General features: G+C 41.8%; 2 protein-coding genes across 2 annotated transcripts; one reads left to right on the top strand and one right to left on the bottom strand.

Annotated features, from left to right (window-relative positions):
- The first annotated feature begins 1346 nt into the window (after positions 1-1346).
- TMEM221 (transmembrane protein 221) lies at positions 1347-12384 on the top strand. The gene is made up of 3 exons (XM_070931825.1): positions 1347-1633; positions 9316-9401; positions 11882-12384. The coding sequence occupies exons 1-3, from the start codon at positions 1347-1349 to the stop codon at positions 12382-12384; spliced, it is 876 nt and encodes a 291-aa protein (XP_070787926.1).
- Positions 12385-14980: 2596 nt separating this feature from the next.
- On the bottom strand, positions 14981-20274 carry BORCS8 (BLOC-1 related complex subunit 8). Its single transcript, XM_070931823.1, has 4 exons — positions 20137-20274; positions 18541-18653; positions 17221-17285; positions 14981-17054 (listed from the first exon to the last, which is right to left on the bottom strand). The coding sequence occupies exons 1-4, from the start codon at positions 20171-20173 to the stop codon at positions 16949-16951; spliced, it is 321 nt and encodes a 106-aa protein (XP_070787924.1). The 5' UTR covers positions 20174-20274; the 3' UTR covers positions 14981-16948.
- Positions 20275-20336: the final 62 nt, after the last annotated feature.

The raw sequence follows: 20336 nt of genomic DNA, 5'->3' as shown, positions 1-20336 counted from the left end.
TTGTAAAACCGAGGAAAACTCTGTTAACCAATGTCTCACTTAGCAACGGAAATTTAGAGGTCAATTGAGGTCATAAATTAAGGGCTACCCGTATATGAACCGTAGTGGCGCACTGGTTAGAATGCAAGCTAATTCTGCTGACTGCCAGCCAGGGGTTCGATTCTGACCGGCTCAAGGTTGATTCATCCTTTCACCCTTCTGAGCAGGGGTGAAATGCTCCCGGTTTAGACCGGATTGCCTGATCCGGTAGCGATGGTGGCGGGTGGTTAGGAGAACCAGTAGCAAAAATCCCTGCGCACCCCCCCATGCCCAGCTGAGCTGCTCAATCATCAACGGCTTTTTTTTTTACTTTTAAAAGCATTTTTTCTACAACCTCTTTCAACGAAAAAATGCTTTTTTTAAAAAAAAACTTAATTAAAGCTGAACGGAGCTTCACTGGGAACAGCAGCTCCAAGGGCTGCTGAGCGCATCATCGTCGCATATGAACATGTGAATGAATTTTTTAAATGTTATCTAATTCTGGGTTTTATTTAATTGACCAAACTAAGTAATAATTTTAATTAGCAATTTTATGATGTTTGTGTGTCTATATTTTTCTTGACTGTACACGCCTTGAGTCCTACGGGAGAAAGGCGGTATAGAAATATAATAATAAATAATAATAAATAAATAATAATAATAATAATAATAATAATAATAATTTATTTATTTATTTATTTATTTATTTATTTATTTATTATTATTAATCAAATTTCTATACCGCCCTACTCCCGAAGGACTCAGGGCGGTGAACAGCCAAGATAAAATACAGATAATACAAATATTAAAAAATCCCTTAAAATTATTAAATATTTCGGCCGAAACACAGATTAAAACACCCAATTTGTAAAATCACGAATTAAAAAATTTAAAAATTTAAAAATTTAAAAGATGGGAGTTAGGCCAGGCCTAACTAATAATAATAATCATCATCATCATCATCAATCATCATCATCATCATCTCGGGGCGCTCGAAGCGCTCAGCGACTCAAGCCACGATCGCGCTGCATTTTAAGCGCAGCGACCGAGTTTGGCCAAACCGGGTTTATAGCGGCGGAGGATGAAGTCAGCGATAGGATCCAGCCCAGGCAGGGTTCAATTGGATCGGGGGGCCCGGGGGGGGGGGGGAGAAGGACCCCCGCACTCAGCCCCCCCCCACTTCTCCCCGCGCAGCCGCTCACTTCGGCCGCGCCCTCTTTCCCTCTCCAAAAGCGCCGACGCAATTTTGGGGGAAAAGTTTTAGCCGGACTTTTCGGCCGCGGTCCCTTCGTTCCCCCTCCCGGCCCTGAGACCCGTCCCGAGGCTTCATGCTCTCCCAATACGGGCACCGCGCCTTGGGCGCTCTGATGCTCTTGGGCACCGCTTCGGGCTTGCTGGCCGTGCTGGCTTCGATGCTGCTTTTCCAGATCCAAGGAGGCGCCGGCAGCGATCGCGACCTGGCCCAGGGGCTCCGCTACCTCCTGCGCCCGATCTCGGCCGGCCTGGCCTCGCTCGGCTTGGTGCTCAGCCTGAGCTGCCTGCTCCTGAGCCTCCTGCACGGCTACTGCGGCGCCGAGCGATGCGCGGCCTCGGGGGGCGCGCTGGGCAGCGAGAGGTGCGTATGCGAGGCGGGAGCTACCATCCGAGTTTGGCTAGTGACTAGTTCTAACGTGTGCAAAGACACCCGGATCCTTGTAGCTAATATTTAGATACTCCCAAGGTCGATAAAATGTATTAAAACTGCAACGGAAACATAGGGAAATATATATATTGTCAGATGTAAATGCCTTATTCTCTAATGTGTAAATAATGTATATATGGAACATCAGGGGTTAACTTATTACTTGAGCTTTAATGTATTCATATTTTACCACTCCCATTCCTGGCTCCGCCCCTTGTATATAAAAGGAGCCATCCTCCCCATTTTCCTTGCTTCTATCTTGAATATTCAGCGAATATAGAATGCCTATTATGATTAAAGAGAATTATATTTAAACCTATAACTTCTATTATCTTTATTGAGTCTGATCCTGAAAATATTGCAACAAGCTGGTAGCAGAGGATGGTTAATTGACTCAATAAGTAATTAAAAATGTCCAAGAAAGATAGGCCCAACACCAGGGCCTACAGCAAAGAAATAGAAACTGATCAAGAGATGATCAACGAATCCACTAATGCGATTTCGAGAGAATCCGAAGAATACACCACTGAAGAAGAAGAACTGATGAGTGAAAATAACGACCAGGAAGAAATCGAGATAGAAAATAACGAACTCAGGTCAGAAATATTAAAAATACTAAAAAGCCAAAAGAATGATGAAAGCCTCATCGCGGACCTCCAGGAGATGCTGAGGAACAGCGGAGCAGCGAGAGAGAAAAACGTCATTAAAGAAAAACCCAAAGATCAAAAAACTGTGAGTGAAATGACTACTGAGAAAATAGTTGTAAAAAAGAAAAGATGTGACCCCGCGCGAAATTTTGAACGGCAGCCATCTTGGTTTCAACGAACTTCAAAAGAGAGTGAAGCAGAGCCAATCAAAACGCTCAGTTCAAAATTTCTGGCGCGAAAAACACTATCAGACGAAGAAAGTGAAAAAGAAGTCTCAAACTCTTCAGATGAACCAAAATCAGAAAGTGAAGACGATTTAACAAAGTCTCAAGTAAAGTCAGCAATGAAAACGCTTTTTGCTGCTTTTGGGCCAAGATTGAAAATCTCCAAGACATCGACGAAGAAGCAAGAAATCAAACCGACAACTCAAGACCTGCACGCTCCCATCCTGACTTCGAAAACGACGACACCCGAGCCCAGAGAGCCATGCCGATTCCGCCCTACACCGCAGACAGAATCGAGTGCCAGCACACACAAGAGAAAGAGAAGAACCGCCGCCATCACCAAAGCCCCAAAAACCGAGCCAGAGACCGACTCATCTGAAGAGGAGCGGATCGAGAGAGCTGAAATGGAGAGAACCTTCCACAACGGCGCCAAAGAAGAAATGAGCAACGCGCATGTGCAAAACTACGTAGACGGCCCCGAAAGACTTGAACTGGCCAGAGAACCGCGCAGACTCGTTACAAGCATCCCAATGCCGTTCTGTAATTTCCTGCACTTGAGAGACCACGGACTGCCTCAGGTTGTAAGTAATGGACAAAATAATGTGGGGAACTTACCCAGTGACTTCCCAAAACTTAGAGTTGATGGCATTAATTTACAAGAGTGGTACCAACAGCTTCAGGTTATTTTTATGAAAGAAAATTTACTATTCTTTATAACTAGTCCTCCAAGAAGACCTTGGACTTTAAAAATAGACTGTTTACATCATAGAGCATTTTTCATAATAATTTCTAGCGTGTCTCCTGCAATGTATCATAGCATCAAACCAAACCTAACTGTATCAGAAATAATTCAATGCATGTTTAATCTATTTCACAGCGATAGCGTAGCCACAACCACAAGAATGTCTAAGGATTTCTTTTCTTCTAGAGTGAAACCAGGGGTTTCTATAAGTGAACATTTGATAAATCTAAACAAAATAAGAGCTGAGCTGCAATTGAGGGGGGAAGTGATTTCAGATCAAACTATGAAAAGTGTTATTATCAATTCACTTGATCCATCATGGGATAGCTTTATGTCACACTTAGATACCATTAATTTGGGATATTTATCAATAGAAAGTCTATCTAACAAATTGATAGCAGAAGACAATTCAAGAAAAAATCGTTCCAGTAACCAAACAGAACACAAATCTTTTAGGAAAGTAGTCTTTCAAGATAAATATAATGAAGCCTTTAGATGCCACAATTGTGGATCCAGGGAACACAGTAGAAGAGACTGTCCCAAAGTCCCAAGGGAGAGACATAGGCCAGAATATAGGAGCAAATACAATTACAGACAATCTTCCACAGATAGACACAAATATAGAAGTCCACCAAACTACAGAGAAAGTAGAGGGGGTAGAGAAAATTCAAAAGAGAGAAAATCTGGGTCACTAAATGGGCTAAATAAACAAGACAGCACCAAAACACAACAAGATGAGAACAATAATTGGCTTATTGATTCTGGTGCAACAAATCACACCACTAATAACAAAAGTATATTATCTTCATTTACAGAAGATAAGTTTGTGATAAAGGTAGCTAATCAAGAAAAGGTTCAAGTATTAGGCAGAGGAAATGTGACCTTGCCTGGTTTAGGGAAAATAGAGGGGGTATTATTAATCCCAGAAATACCTCACAACATACTAAGTGCTATAAAACTAAGCAGAGAATCTGACATCAATATAGTTTTCTCAAAGGGGAAAGCAACTATAGAAAAGAACAAAACAAATGTAGGCACTGTGATGATAAAAGGGGGTCTACCCTATCTGATAACCAAAGAAAGATGGTTACATAACATTGATTCAAATATGGAAGATTGTATTGAAGCAGGTGATGAAAATGTCAGTAACAGTGACAATGATGAATGTAAATTAACTCATGATAACAAAAATACACACAATGAGAAGAAACCAAAAATAGGTAAACCAATTCATGATGAGTGTGCTCATATCTTACATAGGAAGTTAGGACATGCTAGCTTTCCTGTAGTACAAAAAATGACTGAACACGCAGAAGGTGTAAAAATAAAAAATTGTGAAAATTATTTAGAATGCTCAGTATGTAAATCCACCAAACTAAAAACCAGTCCTAGACCAAAAAAATCTAACAGATCAACTAACAATATTTTTGATTTGGTACATATGGACTTAGTTGGTCCATTAACTCCATCAATTACCTATAGAAAACGTTACTTCCTAACAATAGTGGATGATTACAGTCGCTATGGTTTTGTTTACACATTAAAGCACAAGGATGAAACTTTTCAGAAATTTAAGGAATTCTACAAACGCATAGAAACACAACATAATATCAGAATAAAACAAATTATGACAGATAGGGGATGTGAATTCATGTCTAAAGAATTCTCCCAATGGTTAAAGGATAGAGGGATGCTACATTTCACGTCCAATCCATTTTCTGCCTTTCAAAATGGGATTGCAGAGAGAAAGAACTCCACACTACAAACCATGATTAGATGCACATTAGAGGATGCTGGTTTAGGCAAACAATTTTGGTCAGAAGCCTTACATTATTCAAATTACACTCAAAATAGAACATGGTCCAGTATTGTGAATAAGACACCATATGAGGTGATGTACAATAGAAAACCTAAATTAGCACACATGCACATATTTGGAGTTACTGCAGACGTGCACATACCTAAACAATTGAGGAGAAAGGGAGAAAACGTATCCAGGAGATTAAGATTCATGGGATACGAAACTGGAACCAAAGGGTACAGATTCATCGATAATAATAACAAATTTATAGTATCCAGAACAGCTGTGTTTCATGAGCAGGCCAATTGGTCTAAGTTGCACCTTAATGAAATTTTTCCTAATAAAAGCAAAGATAATATATCTTGCGAGGAAGGAACAACAGAAAATCAAAATATTAACAAAAGTAAGAACAAAACCAAAACTTGGACAAATAGTCAGCATAAAATAAAGACAGACACATTAACAAAAAAGGAAGCCAGATATTTGCATGACAACCATAGCAAACCTGAAAGAAATATTAGAAATAATAGAAACCAAATACCAAATAAATACAAAGATTATATTATGCATATGGATGGAGAACAAATAACACCTAATACATATGAGGAAGTATTGAAACTTCCCCGTGAAGAAAGAGAAAAATGGGAACTAGCTATGGAAAAAGAAATGAAAAGTTTACAAGGATTAAATGTATTCACACCTGCGATCGCACCTAAGGATAAAACAATTATAGGTACCAGGTGGATTTATAAAATTAAGAATTTAGAAGGAGGTAATACCTTATACAAGGCCAGACTAGTTGCACAAGGTTACGCACAAAAATATCCAGAAGACTATACTGACACATATTCACCCACAGTGAGAACAGAGAGTGTCAAAACAGCTCTTGTAGTAGCATCTACACTCAATCTAGACGTGTTTCAATATGACATACAGACTGCATACTTACATGCAAAATTAGATAAGGAAATATATGTAAGAGCACCACACAGTCAATACACTAATAAGAACGAAATTTGGTTACTAAATAAGAGTCTGTACGGATTGAAGCAATCTGGCAAAAGATGGTACGATTGTTTGGTAAAAGTACTAAAGACCATGGATTTCAACGCCACCACTGCTGATAACTGTTTCTTTGTAAAAAAGAGTAATGATCATATTGAATTTGTATTAATTTATGTGGATGATATTTTATATATTGGAAAGCATAAAGAGAGCAGGGAAATCTTTGTAAATAAGTTAAACGAACACTTCTCATTGAAATCACTAGGTAGAGTGAATAAATACCTTGGTGTACAAATTAACAAAACAAAAAGGGGATTCAAACTTACTCAAAAAGATAAAATCATTGAACTCCTAAACAAATGTAACTTAAATAATGCCAAAACATGTGACACACCTATGCAAACTGATTTTCTTAGAAACAATGATGAATCTTCCCCTGAGTTTAAAGACAACACATTTTACAGATCAGTTATAGGTTCACTCCTTTATATATCTAATTGGACTAGGCCAGATATTGCATTACCTCTCAATTTATTGTCAAGATATGTTAGCAAACCAACCTTGTATCATTGGGAAGCTGTCAAAAGAATTTTAAGATATCTGAAAAATACATTAGATTTTTGTTTAATATTGGAACCCAATAATGACAAAGAACCAAAAATTACTTGTTATGCTGATGCAGATTGGGCTGGTGATACATCATGCAGAAAGAGTACCTCTGGTTATGTTTTTCTATTGAACGATTGTCCAGTTTACTGGTATACTGGTAAACAAGAACTGGTAGCCACCTCTACCACAGAAGCAGAATATGTTTGCTTGTCTAAAGCTGCAAATAACCTTGTATGGTTCAATGATTTGATCACAGATGTTTGGAAGAAACCTACTTTACCATTTATTATGCATGAAGATAATAAAGCGGCCATTGAAATTTCTAGATCCGATGCAATTGGACAAAGGTCCAGGCATATTGATATAAAATTTAAGCACGTGAGACAACTATCTCAAGACGGATTCATCAAAGCAATACATTGTGATACTTCTGAACAATTAGCTGACATATTAACAAAACCCTTACCTTCTAAACAACACAAATATTTAACTTCTAAATTATATGTATTATATTGTCCTGAATCTGAATGTAACTGGTGTTGTATAACGAACCGGCATTTAGAGGGGGATTTGTCAGATGTAAATGCCTTATTCTCTAATGTGTAAATAATGTATATATGGAACATCAGGGGTTAACTTATTACTTGAGCTTTAATGTATTCATATTTTACCACTCCCATTCCTGGCTCCGCCCCTTGTATATAAAAGGAGCCATCCTCCCCATTTTCCTTGCTTCTATCTTGAATATTCAGCGAATATAGAATGCCTATTATGATTAAAGAGAATTATATTTAAACCTATAACTTCTATTATCTTTATTGAGTCTGATCCTGAAAATATTGCAACATATATATATATATTTTGTATAAGTTTCCCCCATTCTGGAGTTTTGCTCCAGGCTCACATCAGCTTCCAGGAATTGATCAGGTTAATTGTGCAAAGTGCAAGACACACCAACCACGTGCATGTGCCAGTCTTTATATAAAGTGAAATGCCATTTTAATGAGCCGTTTTGGAATCCGGCCCACTGGCATGCACTCTCTTCATTATGCTTTCATCTCGGCTCCTCCATTTTTCCTAAGTTGCTGTGGTGATTTTGAATTGGCACTTCAAATGTTCTTTCTGGATTCCACCTCACATTTCATTTCCCTTCCCTTCCCTCTCTGTCCTATAATCCACCTTAAATTCCTTTCCTTTCCCTCTCCCTCCTTCTCATTTTCCCTTTCCCCTTCCCTTCCTCCTTTCCCTTTCCCCTTTCCTTTCCCTTCTCCGTCCGTTCTTTCCTTCCTTTTTTTTCCCTTTCCCTCTTCCCTTCCCATTTTCCCTTCCGCTCTTATCTTCCCTTTCTCTTTTCTTCCCTTTCCCTTTTCTTCCTTCCCATTTTTCCTTTTTTTTTATTTTCCTCTCCCTCTTCCCTTTCCTTCTATGCCTGCCAAGGAGGGGAATGGGGTGGAATTCTTCCTGCAATTGACAAAACAAGACTCAATACATCTTTTGGACTTAGGCCCCCTGTGAAGATGAAGTTTCGGCTCTGGTAACCAACTGCTCCTTTCCCACCAAAGCTCCACATTCTTGCTCCCCAGTAACTGCTTGAATTCCTGCATGTTGAAGAGAACTGCAACAAACTCCCAATAAAACAGCAGTTCTGGCTGAAAGTAAGAGTTTAGAAGAGCTGTTTCATTAAAAGAAATGGGTCAGACATTAATAAAAAGCGATCTGTTTTTGGGTTTGAGCTGACCCCCCCCACCCTTCCCAAAACAGAGAAGTTATTTCACCCATGGACAGAGTTGATGGCTCCGTTCCTCAAATCTCTGGCAGCTTCAACATATTGCTTTTTGCGCTGTTCACAATTTGCTGATGACAATCAAATCAAATAAGCTGACTTTGTATAAATATACAAAAGTATGAAGGCTATTGCTTAACGGATTGTAAGCCGCCCTGAGTCTCCGGAGAAGGGCGGCATATAAATAAATAATAAATAAATAAATAAATAAATAAATAAATAAATAAATAAATAAATAAAATCTGCAGTACAAGGAGTCCTTGATTTATGACCACAATTGGGATCGGAACGTCTGTTGCTAAGCGAGGTGGTGGTTGACTGAGTTGCACCCAATTTTACAGGGTTTTTTTTGCTGTGGTCCTTAGCCAAATCATGGTTGTTACGTGAATCGCATGGTTGTTAAGCAAATCTGAGTCCGACTTTGCTTGTCACAAAGTGAGCTGGGAAGGTCATAAATAGTGATCACATGACCCTTGGATGCTGCAACCATCGTAAATACAGGCTGGTTGCCAAGGACTGAAATTTTGATCACAGGACCATGGGTTTCCCGCTGTTAAGGGTGAAAAATGGTTGTTTGGATATTGTTAAAAGAGTTGAAAAACGGTTGTAAGTCACTTTTTTCAGTGCTGGGGTTAACGTTGAACGGTCCCTAATGGAAGTTGATATGTTGAGGACTATCTGTGTTTTAGAGCAAAATGTAAGTTCATCAACATTACAGCAGGTTTGCATGTGAGGATGTTTGGAGCAGGGATCTGTCTACTTTGCAGACAAAAAATAATAAAAATATACTGCTCTTATGTCACAGAGGTGACTGGTTCCTGCTGGAGAGTCGAAAAGTGAGACATGTAGCTGTTGGTGCGTTTTGCTGTGCTGTTTTAGCCTACCTAGCAGGTGAGTCATTTCTCCCTTCCCTTTCTGGCTTCCCTTGCTTGCCCTTTTCCTAGAAGAAATGTTCCAAAAGCGATTTGAAACTTATGCTTGAGAAGGAAATAAAATTTCCCATCCATATAACTTCTCAGAACCATCCTTTAAAAACAAATTGGACACAAAGGAATGGTATGGAGAGAAGTTACCAAAGCATCCAATCTATTTTATTTTGCATTTATCTATGGTCTGTGTCAGTGATGACGAACTGTTTCGGCACCAAGTGGAGAGGAGCTGCCCAGGGCGCATGTGCGCACCCGAAAATGAGCTTCCGGTTTCAGCTACTGAACTTCCGGTTTCAGCCAGCTACTCTTCCGGGTTTCTGGCGCAGATGCGCATGCGACAATCAGCTGATTGTCACGCATGCTCATGCAGGAAAACGGAAGCTCTTCTAGTTTCCGGCACTGCCACATGCAAAAAAGTCAGCTGATTGTTGCGCACGCATGCACGCCAGTGTGGGAATCAGGTGGCCATAGTACATGTATAGACCAGTCTAACTGGTTGGACACTGTATGGAGTTTGGCACCGAAATAATCTGAGTAGAAAAAGCGGGTTCATATGGATACTCTCTGAAGGGCCCTATTCATTCTCTCTTTTTTCATAACATTGTTCATAACATAAACTGTGCCTGCATAGTAGAGACATCTCCTTGTAGAACATTCCTGAGGGTTTAGGTAATCTGATACCGGGAAGATGGGCCTCTCGGCTAGCAGCAAATATGTTAAGTTTTGTTTTCACCTTAAGTATCGCTTTCCTAGAATTCACGTGATTTACTGTAATTGGTAGAATGTGAAACCTATATGGATGCGTTTCTACTTCATGCATGTAATATGAGATGTGTAGCCATAATAACGCCTTCTGATGACGCTGTATTTTGATAACTAATAAAAGAGATGGCAGGCTTTTGTTCTCTGCTCTCTCATCACGAGAAACACCTGTCCTTATGTTATCTCTAATCTGAACCTCTCATGAGGAGCCCGCCAGGATGAACGCAACAGCCAGAAACCCGGAAGAGGAACAGGTGCTGCCGTGCATTCTAGGCAACATGGCTCCACGTGCCACTTTGGGCACGCGTGCCATAGGTTTGCCATCACGGGTCTATGTTTTCATTCGAATCGTATTTTTTAGAGTGTTTTATTATAAACTGCACAGAGAGTTAAAATAAAGAAATTGCAATAAAGCATACAGGTAATCCTCGACATACGACCACAATTCAGCCCAAAATTGATGTTGCTAAGTAAAACATTTGTTAAATGAGCTTTGCCCCATTCTACGCCCTTTCTTGCCACAGCTGTTAAGTGTTAATTACGGCAGTTGTTAAATTAGTAACATGGTTTGTTAAGTGAATCTGACTTTGCCATTAACTTTGCTTCTCAGAAGGTCACAAAAGCTGATCACATAACCCCAGGACACTGCAACCGTCATAAATATAAACCAGTTGCCTAGCAGCCGAATTTTGATCACGTGACCATGGGGATGCTGCAATGGTCATACGCGTGAAAAACGGTCATATAAGCCACTTTTTTCAGTGCTGTTGTAATTTTGTGAACGGTCACTAAATCAATTGTTGTAAGTAGAGGACTACCGTATAGGCCCATGATGGCAAACCTGTGGCACGCGGAGCCATATTGATGGGCATGCGAGCGTTGCCCTAGCTCAGCTCCAGCCTGCATGCGCACGCTGGCCAGCTGATTTTTGGGCCTTCTGGGCCCACCGGAAGTCAGCAAACGGGCTGTTTCCGGCCTCCAGAGGGCCTCCTGTGGGGTGGGGAAGGCTGTTTTCGCCCTCCCCAGGCTCCTAGAAAGCCTCTGGAGCCTGGGCAGGGCAAAAAACAGGCCTACTGTGCTCACCGTGCAATCACATGCCAAAACTGGGGGGAGCAGGGCGGGGGGGGTCGCACACGCATGCGCGGGGGGCAGGGCACATAGAATTATGGGTGTGGGCATGTGTACGTGCAACTATCCTGCACTCCCCCAGCTTTTGGCACGCGATGGCAAAAAGGTTAGCCATCACTGGTATAGGCCAAGCCTTTTTCACAGTGGTGAAATTCAATTTTTTTTACTACCGGTTCTGTGGGCGTGGCTTGGTGGGCGTGGCAAGGGAAGGGTACTGCAAAATCTCCATTCCCACTCCACTCCAGGGGAAGGATATTGCAAAATCTCCATTCCCACCCCACTCTGGGAGCAGCCAGAGGCGATATTTGCCGGTTCTCCGAACTACTCAAAATTTCCACTACCGGTTCTCCAGAATCTGTCAGAACCTGCTGGATTTTACCCCTGCTTTTTCAGCATGCTAATGGAGGGGACAATTGCGAGTCAGTGTGTTGAGGGAATCCAGTTCTTAGCATCTTTGTATGAACATGTGAGTTACAAACTTGGTTAATACCCAATTCCTTTGTAAACTGTTTTAAGCTTTGGCGGATGTTAACAGTTTCATCTTCCCTCCAGCCCTCTCGATCTACATGACGATGGCATTTGAGAGGGAAACAGGAATTACTTGTGCTTGTATCTTCTCCTCTGGGATCGTCGTCTTGATTATTACGGTGATCCACGCGCTCGTCCGGGCTTCCAGGCATAGCCCAGGGGAATTGTCACACAATCTTTACGAGAACGACTCGGCCCAGAGCGTCGAAACACCAGCCGTCGTTCCACCTAGCGCTGGTCCAAAGGTGGCCTCTTCACAGTCACGTCTGGAAATCCACCCGGAAGTTTCATACCTGTCCTATGTGGAACAGAAGTCCCACCAGACCACCCCAGCGAGCAGCACCAATGTCACCTCCGTGGACAGCGTTGCACCGACCCTGGAGAAAGAAGGCTGTAGCATCCCCAGAATGCACCGGACACTTTCGGCAGAGTCCGGCCTTCTGCTGAGCCATGGGGTGAGGCAGGAAATGAGGAAAATCCTGTCACGCAAACCGGCGAGATCAGGCAAAGATTCGACCTTGGTGTGAAATCTCAGAAAGCGGGTTGATCCTGATCCCCCCAGAGATCTCTTTCAACCTCCAGATGATCCTTGCTTGGAAGGAACACTTACTATTGCTTCATTGTTTCCCACGCTTTCTCATTCACCCGTAAGAAGTGGGGAAAAAACGTATTTAGATTCCTTTAAAAGGAGATTAGGCTCAGCCCCATTAGGGTAGAGCAGGCCAGAAAATCAGCTCCACAAGACCAGAACTATATTTTATTGAGGCAGGCTACGATAACACAATCTTCCAAAGCCTGATTTTGCTGTACAGGTAGTCCTCGACTTGCAACAGTTCATTTAGTGACCTTTCAAAGTGACAACGGCACCGGAAAAAGTGACATATGCAGAGGTGGGATTCACTTACCTTCCCTACCGGTTCGCAAATGTGAACACAAGCACTCCTTTGCGCATGCACACAGCCTTCCGTGCATGCTCTTTGCTCGCGCATTACATCCAGGCGGGTGGGCGGAGCCTCCTGCAGTCCCCACTACCGGTTCGCCTGAACCGGACAGAACCAGCTGAATCCCACCTCTGCTTATATGACCGCTTTTCACACTTGCAACCGTTGCAGCATCCCCATGAACACGTGATCCAAATTCAGATGCTTGGCAATGGACTCGTATTTATGACGGTTGCAGTGTCCCGGGGGTCACGTGATGACTTCTGTGACCTTCTGACAAGCAAAGTCAACGGGGGAAGCCAGAATCACTTAACAGCTGCAGGGTTTCACTTAATAACCAGGGTAAGAAAGGTCGTAAAATGGGTCAAAACTCACGTAACAAGTGTCTCACTTAGCAACAAACATTTTGAGCTCCATTGGGGTGGTATGTCGAGGATTGCCTATATTTCCCCTCCTTGGATCTGGAAGGCATTTTTACTAGGACTTATAGAACATTTTTTTTACTGCTTTACCTAGGTAATGATCCTTGCATATTTCTTTTTTTTTCCCTAAAAGAACTTTTTAATTGTTTCTTTATCATAAAGTCCGTAACAAAATGTGCAGACACCTATTTTCTGGAGCAATCCCAGCCACAACATAATTTCAATCAAAATAGGATATTTAACAACATCTAGCCTTCCAAGTTAATCATGACTATCTTCAACTATTTTCAGTAATGTCACAAAAAAAATCCTTGCATATTTCTATCAGGGTCATCTCCCTTATTCTCAGCAATTAGAAAAAATCACATATTGCAGATAGTTTGAGTCTCTTAAGGGGGTCTACGTAGATCGTCCACATTCAAAGGCCCAAAGGGAAAGAATTAAGAATTAAAAGCTATTGCTTTTAAACCCTGATGCAGCAGGGATGAATCTTAAGGGCTGGTTAAGTGTAAGAAAGGATATTCTACTAACCAATCCCATATTCTAATGCATGCTGCAAACCAGCATCAAGACAGACTGCTACTGAATAGGGAGGCTTCCTTTAATGATCCTGTTACCTCCAATACAACTCTGTTCTACTAATATTAGATGCCATCCATTATTAGATACTATACTACATTTAAATTGTTCGTAGGTGCTACCATAAAGAGGCAATTTGTCTGGACTCACACTAGTAAAGGAAGGTTGGTTATATAGGTCAAGGGTCCCCAACGTGCCGGGCCGTAGCCCACTCAGAACTGCTGAATTGGTGGTTGAGCGTGCACGCATGAAACTGCATTTGTGAAAACGGCAACCGCAAAACCATGTCCTCTCCCCCACCCTGCTGCTGCCTCTGCCGGTGCATTGAGCTGGAAAGGTTGGAGACTGCTGGTATAGGTAGTCCTTGACTTATGACTGTAATTGAGCCCGGGATTACGGTTGTAAATTGAGGCATTACATGGCCAGATCCCATTTTTCAACGTTTTTGTAGTGGTATTAAGCAAATCCATTTTAACCCAAGGGGTTTCTTTTTTTTTTTGCCAGAAACTGGAAGTCCTGGAAAGCAGCAAAATTTGTAAAATAACAAATTATGGTCATGTGAACATGGGTTGCTGCAAAAGGTGAACTGGTTGCTAAGTGTACAAAATACGATCACATCACCACAGGGTGTTTATAATTGTCCTAATTTCAAAACTGGGTTACAAGAAGTTTCAGGGAGTCATAGCTTTGAATTTGAAGGACTCTCTCTAACTGAATTGAAGGCTAGATCAGTGTTTCTCAACCTTGGTAGCTTGAAGATGGGTGGACTTCAACTCCCAGAATCCCCAAGGTTGAGAAACACTGGGCTAGATAAACTTTGTGATTACAGTGAAGATGGAACTCCAACATCTGATCATTTTGTGAATCCTTTCCTGTGACGTACCGAAAGCTGTAGCGATTAGGATTCAGGAGAGCCAATGTCTAACACAAACCTCACCTCAAGTCATGAATTACACATCTTTAGTGATTTAGTCCAGGGGTCTCCAACCTTGGCAACATTTAAGACATGTGAACTTCAACTCCCAGAATTCCTCAGCCAGCAAAGTTGAAGTCCACAAGTCTTAAAAGTTGCCAAGGTTGGAGACCCCTGATTTAGTCAGAACCATTACCATACATTCACATAAGCAAAAATAATAATAATAATAGAATGTAGGCGTGTCCAAGGAGAAACACGGGCCGGCATACGCAAAGGACGCGCAGAATTTCAAACAGAATTTTCCACTTTCAGTATTTAAGAAGAGAGAAAATGCACATCTCTCCAGCCTCTTAATAATGGCTGAAAAGCCCTGTCTGGACTTACCCTGCAAAATTCCTGAAGATAAAATAATCAGCAGAATATTTTGAAAAACTTTCCCCAACCCTAAAAAAACCCCAGCGAGTACACGGTATTAAATAATGACTATATATGAAGCTTAGCTCAAATTCCTCGTGCTGTTGCTGAAAAAATACATGATCCCATAATTCCAAATTCAGGGTAAGAGCTGAAGGGTGGGTAGGGAGTTGTCATGAGTATTTTGGACGTTCCCCCCTTAGATTTGGGGGAGGATTTTTTTTCCTTTTAATTACATTCAGGGATTCCTACATTTTTGCTTTGTTGTGATCCCCACTTCAAAAGGGATCTCTGATTTTCATCTCTTGAGGTTGGAGGGGGCTCCGGAGACCATGAAAAGTTGATGGAGGGCAGGATGAAGGCATTGATGCAGTCCTTGGGTAGCTGGGCTCTGACCAGAGACACAAATGACGTCTCACCAACTCTCTCCCTTCATACAGAACCAGTAATCCACTGGATTCAGCGAGGGAAGAGTTGTGTGTAAAACAATGTCTTTGAGCATGCTAAGGATCAAAATCAAACTTGGGATGTTGTTGGTCCCTGCAGCACAAGTGACTAGCTGCATTCCTAGTTAACATCTTTACCATTCTGAAATCAATCTCTCTCTCATAAAAGCCAAATACCACTCACGCATCACAAAATCTCCAGAACTGTACAGCCTACAAACTTGGAATTTGGCATGTATGTTCTTCTTGGCTTCTAGGTGCTCACTAAGAAAGGATTTTTCAAAATGACCATCAGTTCATTAGTATTTCATATACAGTATTATATTCACATGCTCTGATGCTAAGGAGCTAGACATTCTACTCCCCCTCCCCACCTGAAAAGAACTCTGTTCCAACTGCCAGTTGCTTTATATTAACACGCTCTGATGGTAAGGAGCTAGACATCCTACTCCCCCTCCCCACCTGAAAAGAACTCTATTCCAACTGCCTTATATTAACACACTCTGATGCTACGGAGTTACACATTCTACATTAAGTTTCAGGCTTTAAGTGTCAATTTATCATGCCCGATCACAGTTTCATAGCAAAGTTAATCTATTATATGTATTTATCTGTCAGGAAATATAAGCCTTCTAAATAATTGAGCTTGAACTGGGAAGGTTGAATTAGATAGCCTGGTTATAAAACAGTGGAAGCATTCAAGGGTTTATCTCTCTTAACCTTCCTTGTGTAGGGCGGGGTAGGTAGGGGGGGTCATCTTAAATCTAAAGATTGCCTGCAGGAGATGGCAAAATCTACCTTGACTGTGAGAACAGAAGGAAAAGCACTTGGGATATCTTGAAAAGGGAAGGAGAGGAGAAGATGGAGCAGGTAGAACTGGGAGAAGAATGGGCAGCCAGTAAGAAGGGACAACACTTGTTTTGCCAGTAGAAGAGGTCCTGGGTTCAAAATCTGAGATTTTCCAAATAGAGCTGGTACATCTGAGGCTCAGGAGAGGTATGATCAACTTGCCATCCATCATGAGCTACATAGACCAACAGTTTGGCTTGATATACTGGGATTCCATGTATTCTCTCCCTGCCCACTTCCTCCACCCAAGCCAATCCTGTCTCACCCCAGTTCTAGTACAAGCACATGACACAACAAGATCTTGCCTGCAGTGTTTCTTCCTTAGAAACTAAGTATTGCTAACATATGTTTTAATTAACAGTAATTACTGATGTTAAAAAAATGATTAAACCTGGAGACTGGTTAATATAAATGTGTCTTGATTGCGTTGGTGTGTAGAGTTGGCTTCCCCTTGGCATTTGAAGCTTCTCTCCATAAATAACAGAGGACGTCTGTGATGTTTTCCCAGATCTGGATCTCTAGAGCTACCTCCGTGCAGAATTCAACCGATCTTTTACGGCAATGGCATGTCTCAGGAGCCCTTCGATGTTCTTGAAATACATGCTACTGTCCTTCATATTCTTGATGGCACTAGAGAAGAGGGAAAGCGCCTGGTTAAAATTACAAGAGTTGGGGGAAAAAGGGGATCAAGAATGTCCCAGCCTCAGAAATCCAGGAATAGGGACAGAGAGAAGAGTATTTCTCGTGGGGGCGCAGTGGTTACAATGGTTAAAAATGAGTTTTTAAGGGCAGTCACCTGCAGGCATATTCTACGGTGTAAATGGCTCCTTGACTCTGTTCTTCCCAGCTCTGCATGTCAGCCTGCAAAGAGAAAGGACAGCTAAATTTTTGCCAGGTAGAGAGAAGCACGAGCTCTGGTGGCTCAGTGGTTAGAATGCAGTATTGCAAGCTAACTCACTGCTTGCTGCCAGGAGTTCGATCCTGACCGGCTCAAGGTTGACTCAGCCTTCCATCCTGAGGTCAGTCAAATGAGGTGAGTATTTTCAGAGTTTCTCCCAAAGAAGGCCTTGAAACTGGATGGAGTCAATATAGAAAACTGGTTGCACCCCAAACAATTCTGACGTATTCCATAACTACTTAACCAATAGGGTTTGAAAGGACGACCTGTTGCTTCTTAATCTGGTTTAATTTATTTTTCAAGAGTAGCCTAATTACTGACTCTTTCAAAGAAGCTGGTAGTGCCCTCTCTCATAGGGGCATTTTACCACATTCTTCTTAGCAATGTAACAAACCCAAACATAAAAGGCCAGATACAGTATATATATCCTCAGGCCTTAAAGCCCAATACTTCTCCACTACAGATAATGCTCTGGAGATGTCAGGTCCCTATAGATCCCTATTGGGATGCTGCCATTCTGGCGGGATGGGGGAGCCTTGGTATTTTTATGATCTGTCATTTGCTTTGGTCCTTATTCACTTTGATGTATCTTTCTGGGAATGGGAGGATGAGCCTGGGGACATTTGTTTTGTCTCAGCTCCGAAGAGAGGAGAGCCCAGCTTCTTATCACCTTCTCAGCTCAAATTTCTCACAACTTGAAGTTCTCATAACAACTTCACACCTTGGGATTGGCTCACGTGGGACTGAGCAATGGGGTGGGGTTTTGACAAACAACTTTTAACCTAACATTTTGTTCCCCCCCCCCCCCTGTAACTTTAGATCCTGCCTATTCTCCTTGCTATCACTATCTTCCAATAAAAGTTAATTTTGAAATCTACCTGTTTCAAGAGTTTTGCTTTCTTGAGGGGATAGCTGAGGCAAGACCTTACAGGAGACTTAGATTAGCAGATATGTATAAACATACTGTACTCCTCATAGCTGCCTCTATATTGGTCTGATACTTTGCACGCTGAAAACTAACATATCATGGCAAAAATCCAATTCCCCTTTCTCCAATATACTACTTTTCTACCTGCAAGGAATTACTAAGTATGGAGGAACAGTTAAACATTTGAGCCCCTAAGTCCTGTCTGTCACAGAATGGGTTTATTAGACTATAGACTATTTCTAGGAATGACACTACATCCATTCTCATTTACAGTTCAGATCGCAGCTTACTTTGTGTTCAGCCAATTCTGGGAGAGAGCGCCTGACGTGTTCTTGAAGCCGATACAATGCGACAGAAGGTTCATTGGCCAGGACATACATGCTCTCTGTAAACTTGTCTGTCACTATAAGAAGAAAAGAAAGCATATTTTTTTTCTCACAGCTTTGCTTCCACACCAGGAGAAAAAATAAGGTTTCAGATAATATTTGAGGCCACCGATACAAGAAAGGGATATTTAGCCTTGGGAGAAAATTCCAAAGTATAAAAACTAACCAGAACCAGGAAAAAAGTTAAGGTAGAGATGGCAATCTAAAAAAGGCAATTGCTTCAGAATGATAGATGAACATTGGTGCAAAAGAAGAGAAATGAAATTGAAAAACAGAATAAGAATTCAGGAGGGTGACGGTGAATGTGAACCTTTCATACTTCAGTTGTTTCGGTTTGTTCCACAGTCAGCCAGATATTCAGACTGAATTTGGAATTTTTGTCACCCTGGTGAGTCCTTCCCAAGGGCCTGGGATAGTCAGATGTTGATGTTTGATAGTCTTAGAGGTATCGTTGCAGCATGTAAACTATTATTATTACATTTTTAATCCTGATTTTTATATATAACTCAAAGTGGCAAACATAGTTAATATATTTTTATCAGCTTTTTTAAAATAAATAACTCAAGGCAGCAAACATACCAAATGCTCCTGCCTCCTATTTTTCCCATAACACGTGAGGAACAGCTGAGAACTTAGAACACAGAATAATAGAGTAGGAAGGGACCTTGGAGGTCTTCTAGTCCAACGTCCTGCTCAAGCTGGAGACCCTGGCCTATACCATTTCAGACAAATGGTTGTCCAGTCTCATTTTGAAAGCCTCCAGTGATGGAGCACCCCCAAATTCTGAAGTTATTCCATTGGTTGTCTGCTTTCGCCATTATGAAATTTCTCCTTTAGCTCTAGTTTGTTTATTTCCTTCTTGACCACAACAACTTTGGCAACAACACAATGGTTAGCTTGCCATTGCCATTCTCCACTCTCAGGTCAGCCTACTTTTCTGGAATTACTTAGTGGCCTCCCATCCATGCATTAACCAGCTGCCGCCCTTGCCATTCTCCATTCTCAGGTCAGCCTACTTTTCTGGAATTACTTAGTGGCCTCCCATCCATGCATTAACCAGCTGCCGCCCTTGCCATTCTCCATTCTCAGGTCAGCCTACTTTTCTGGAATTACTTAGTGGTCTCCTATCCTTGCATTAACCAGCTGCAACTGTGGTTAACTGGTTTGAGACCAGTCCAGGTTGGTCTCAAAGCCAGAACAGAGCAATAAAAATGAAATCTCTCCTTCAATGCAACAGAACTTCTCTGTCCCATTTCTAGCTTGGTGAGAAAATGCCTGGTTCTATTAAAATAGAAATGGTTGGAATTCCACCCGATAGGCAGAAATTATCCAGGCATGGATCCCGCAGGCCAACTCTAGAGCCGTAACCAGTTTTACTTTTGCTCTATTAATACCCAAATCTCAACCCAGAGGGACAGGGAAAGAATAAGCATCCCTTTCTCCATTCTTCCCCGGACTTATTTTAGTGTAACATAACCCGGAAGTAGCCGTCATTGTTACCCTTTTTCACTTTCAGCTGCATTTCAGCCTCCTCCATGATAACGAACCGAGCCCGACCCGGCGTGAGAAAAAGCGGACCGCAGAGCCGGGGCGGAACACCAGCCGAGCAGCAACTTCCGGAAAGCTGGGTGCATCGTCAGAAACGTACCTGTGTGGAAACACCGCCTGAGGAGAAAGGTTCTTACTGGTTTGGTTTTTAA

Source organism: Pituophis catenifer, unplaced genomic scaffold (assembly GCF_029215685.1).
Source record: "Pituophis catenifer annectens isolate HBS135680 unplaced genomic scaffold, rPitCat1.0.hap2 SCAF_1, whole genome shotgun sequence".
Classification (NCBI taxonomy): Eukaryota; Metazoa; Chordata; class Lepidosauria; order Squamata; family Colubridae; genus Pituophis; species Pituophis catenifer.
This window is presented reverse-complemented; position numbering and strand designations above follow the sequence as displayed.

Coding starts and splice junctions, on each gene's coding strand:
- BORCS8 (XM_070931823.1), bottom strand. CDS start 20,173: ATGGAGGAGGCTGAAATGCAGCTGAAAGTGAAAAAGG. Junction 18,654..20,136: donor GCAGCTGAAAGTGAAAAAGG/GTAACAATGACG, acceptor TTCTTCTTATAG/TGACAGACAAGTTTACAGAG. Junction 17,286..18,540: donor CAGAATTGGCTGAACACAAA/GTAAGCTGCGAT, acceptor TTCTCTTTGCAG/GCTGACATGCAGAGCTGGGA.
- TMEM221 (XM_070931825.1), top strand. CDS start 1,347: ATGCTCTCCCAATACGGGCACCGCGCCTTGGGCGCTCTGATGCTCTTG. Junction 1,634..9,315: donor GGCGCGCTGGGCAGCGAGAG/GTGCGTATGCGA, acceptor CTTATGTCACAG/AGGTGACTGGTTCCTGCTGG. Junction 9,402..11,881: donor TGTTTTAGCCTACCTAGCAG/GTGAGTCATTTC, acceptor TCTTCCCTCCAG/CCCTCTCGATCTACATGACG.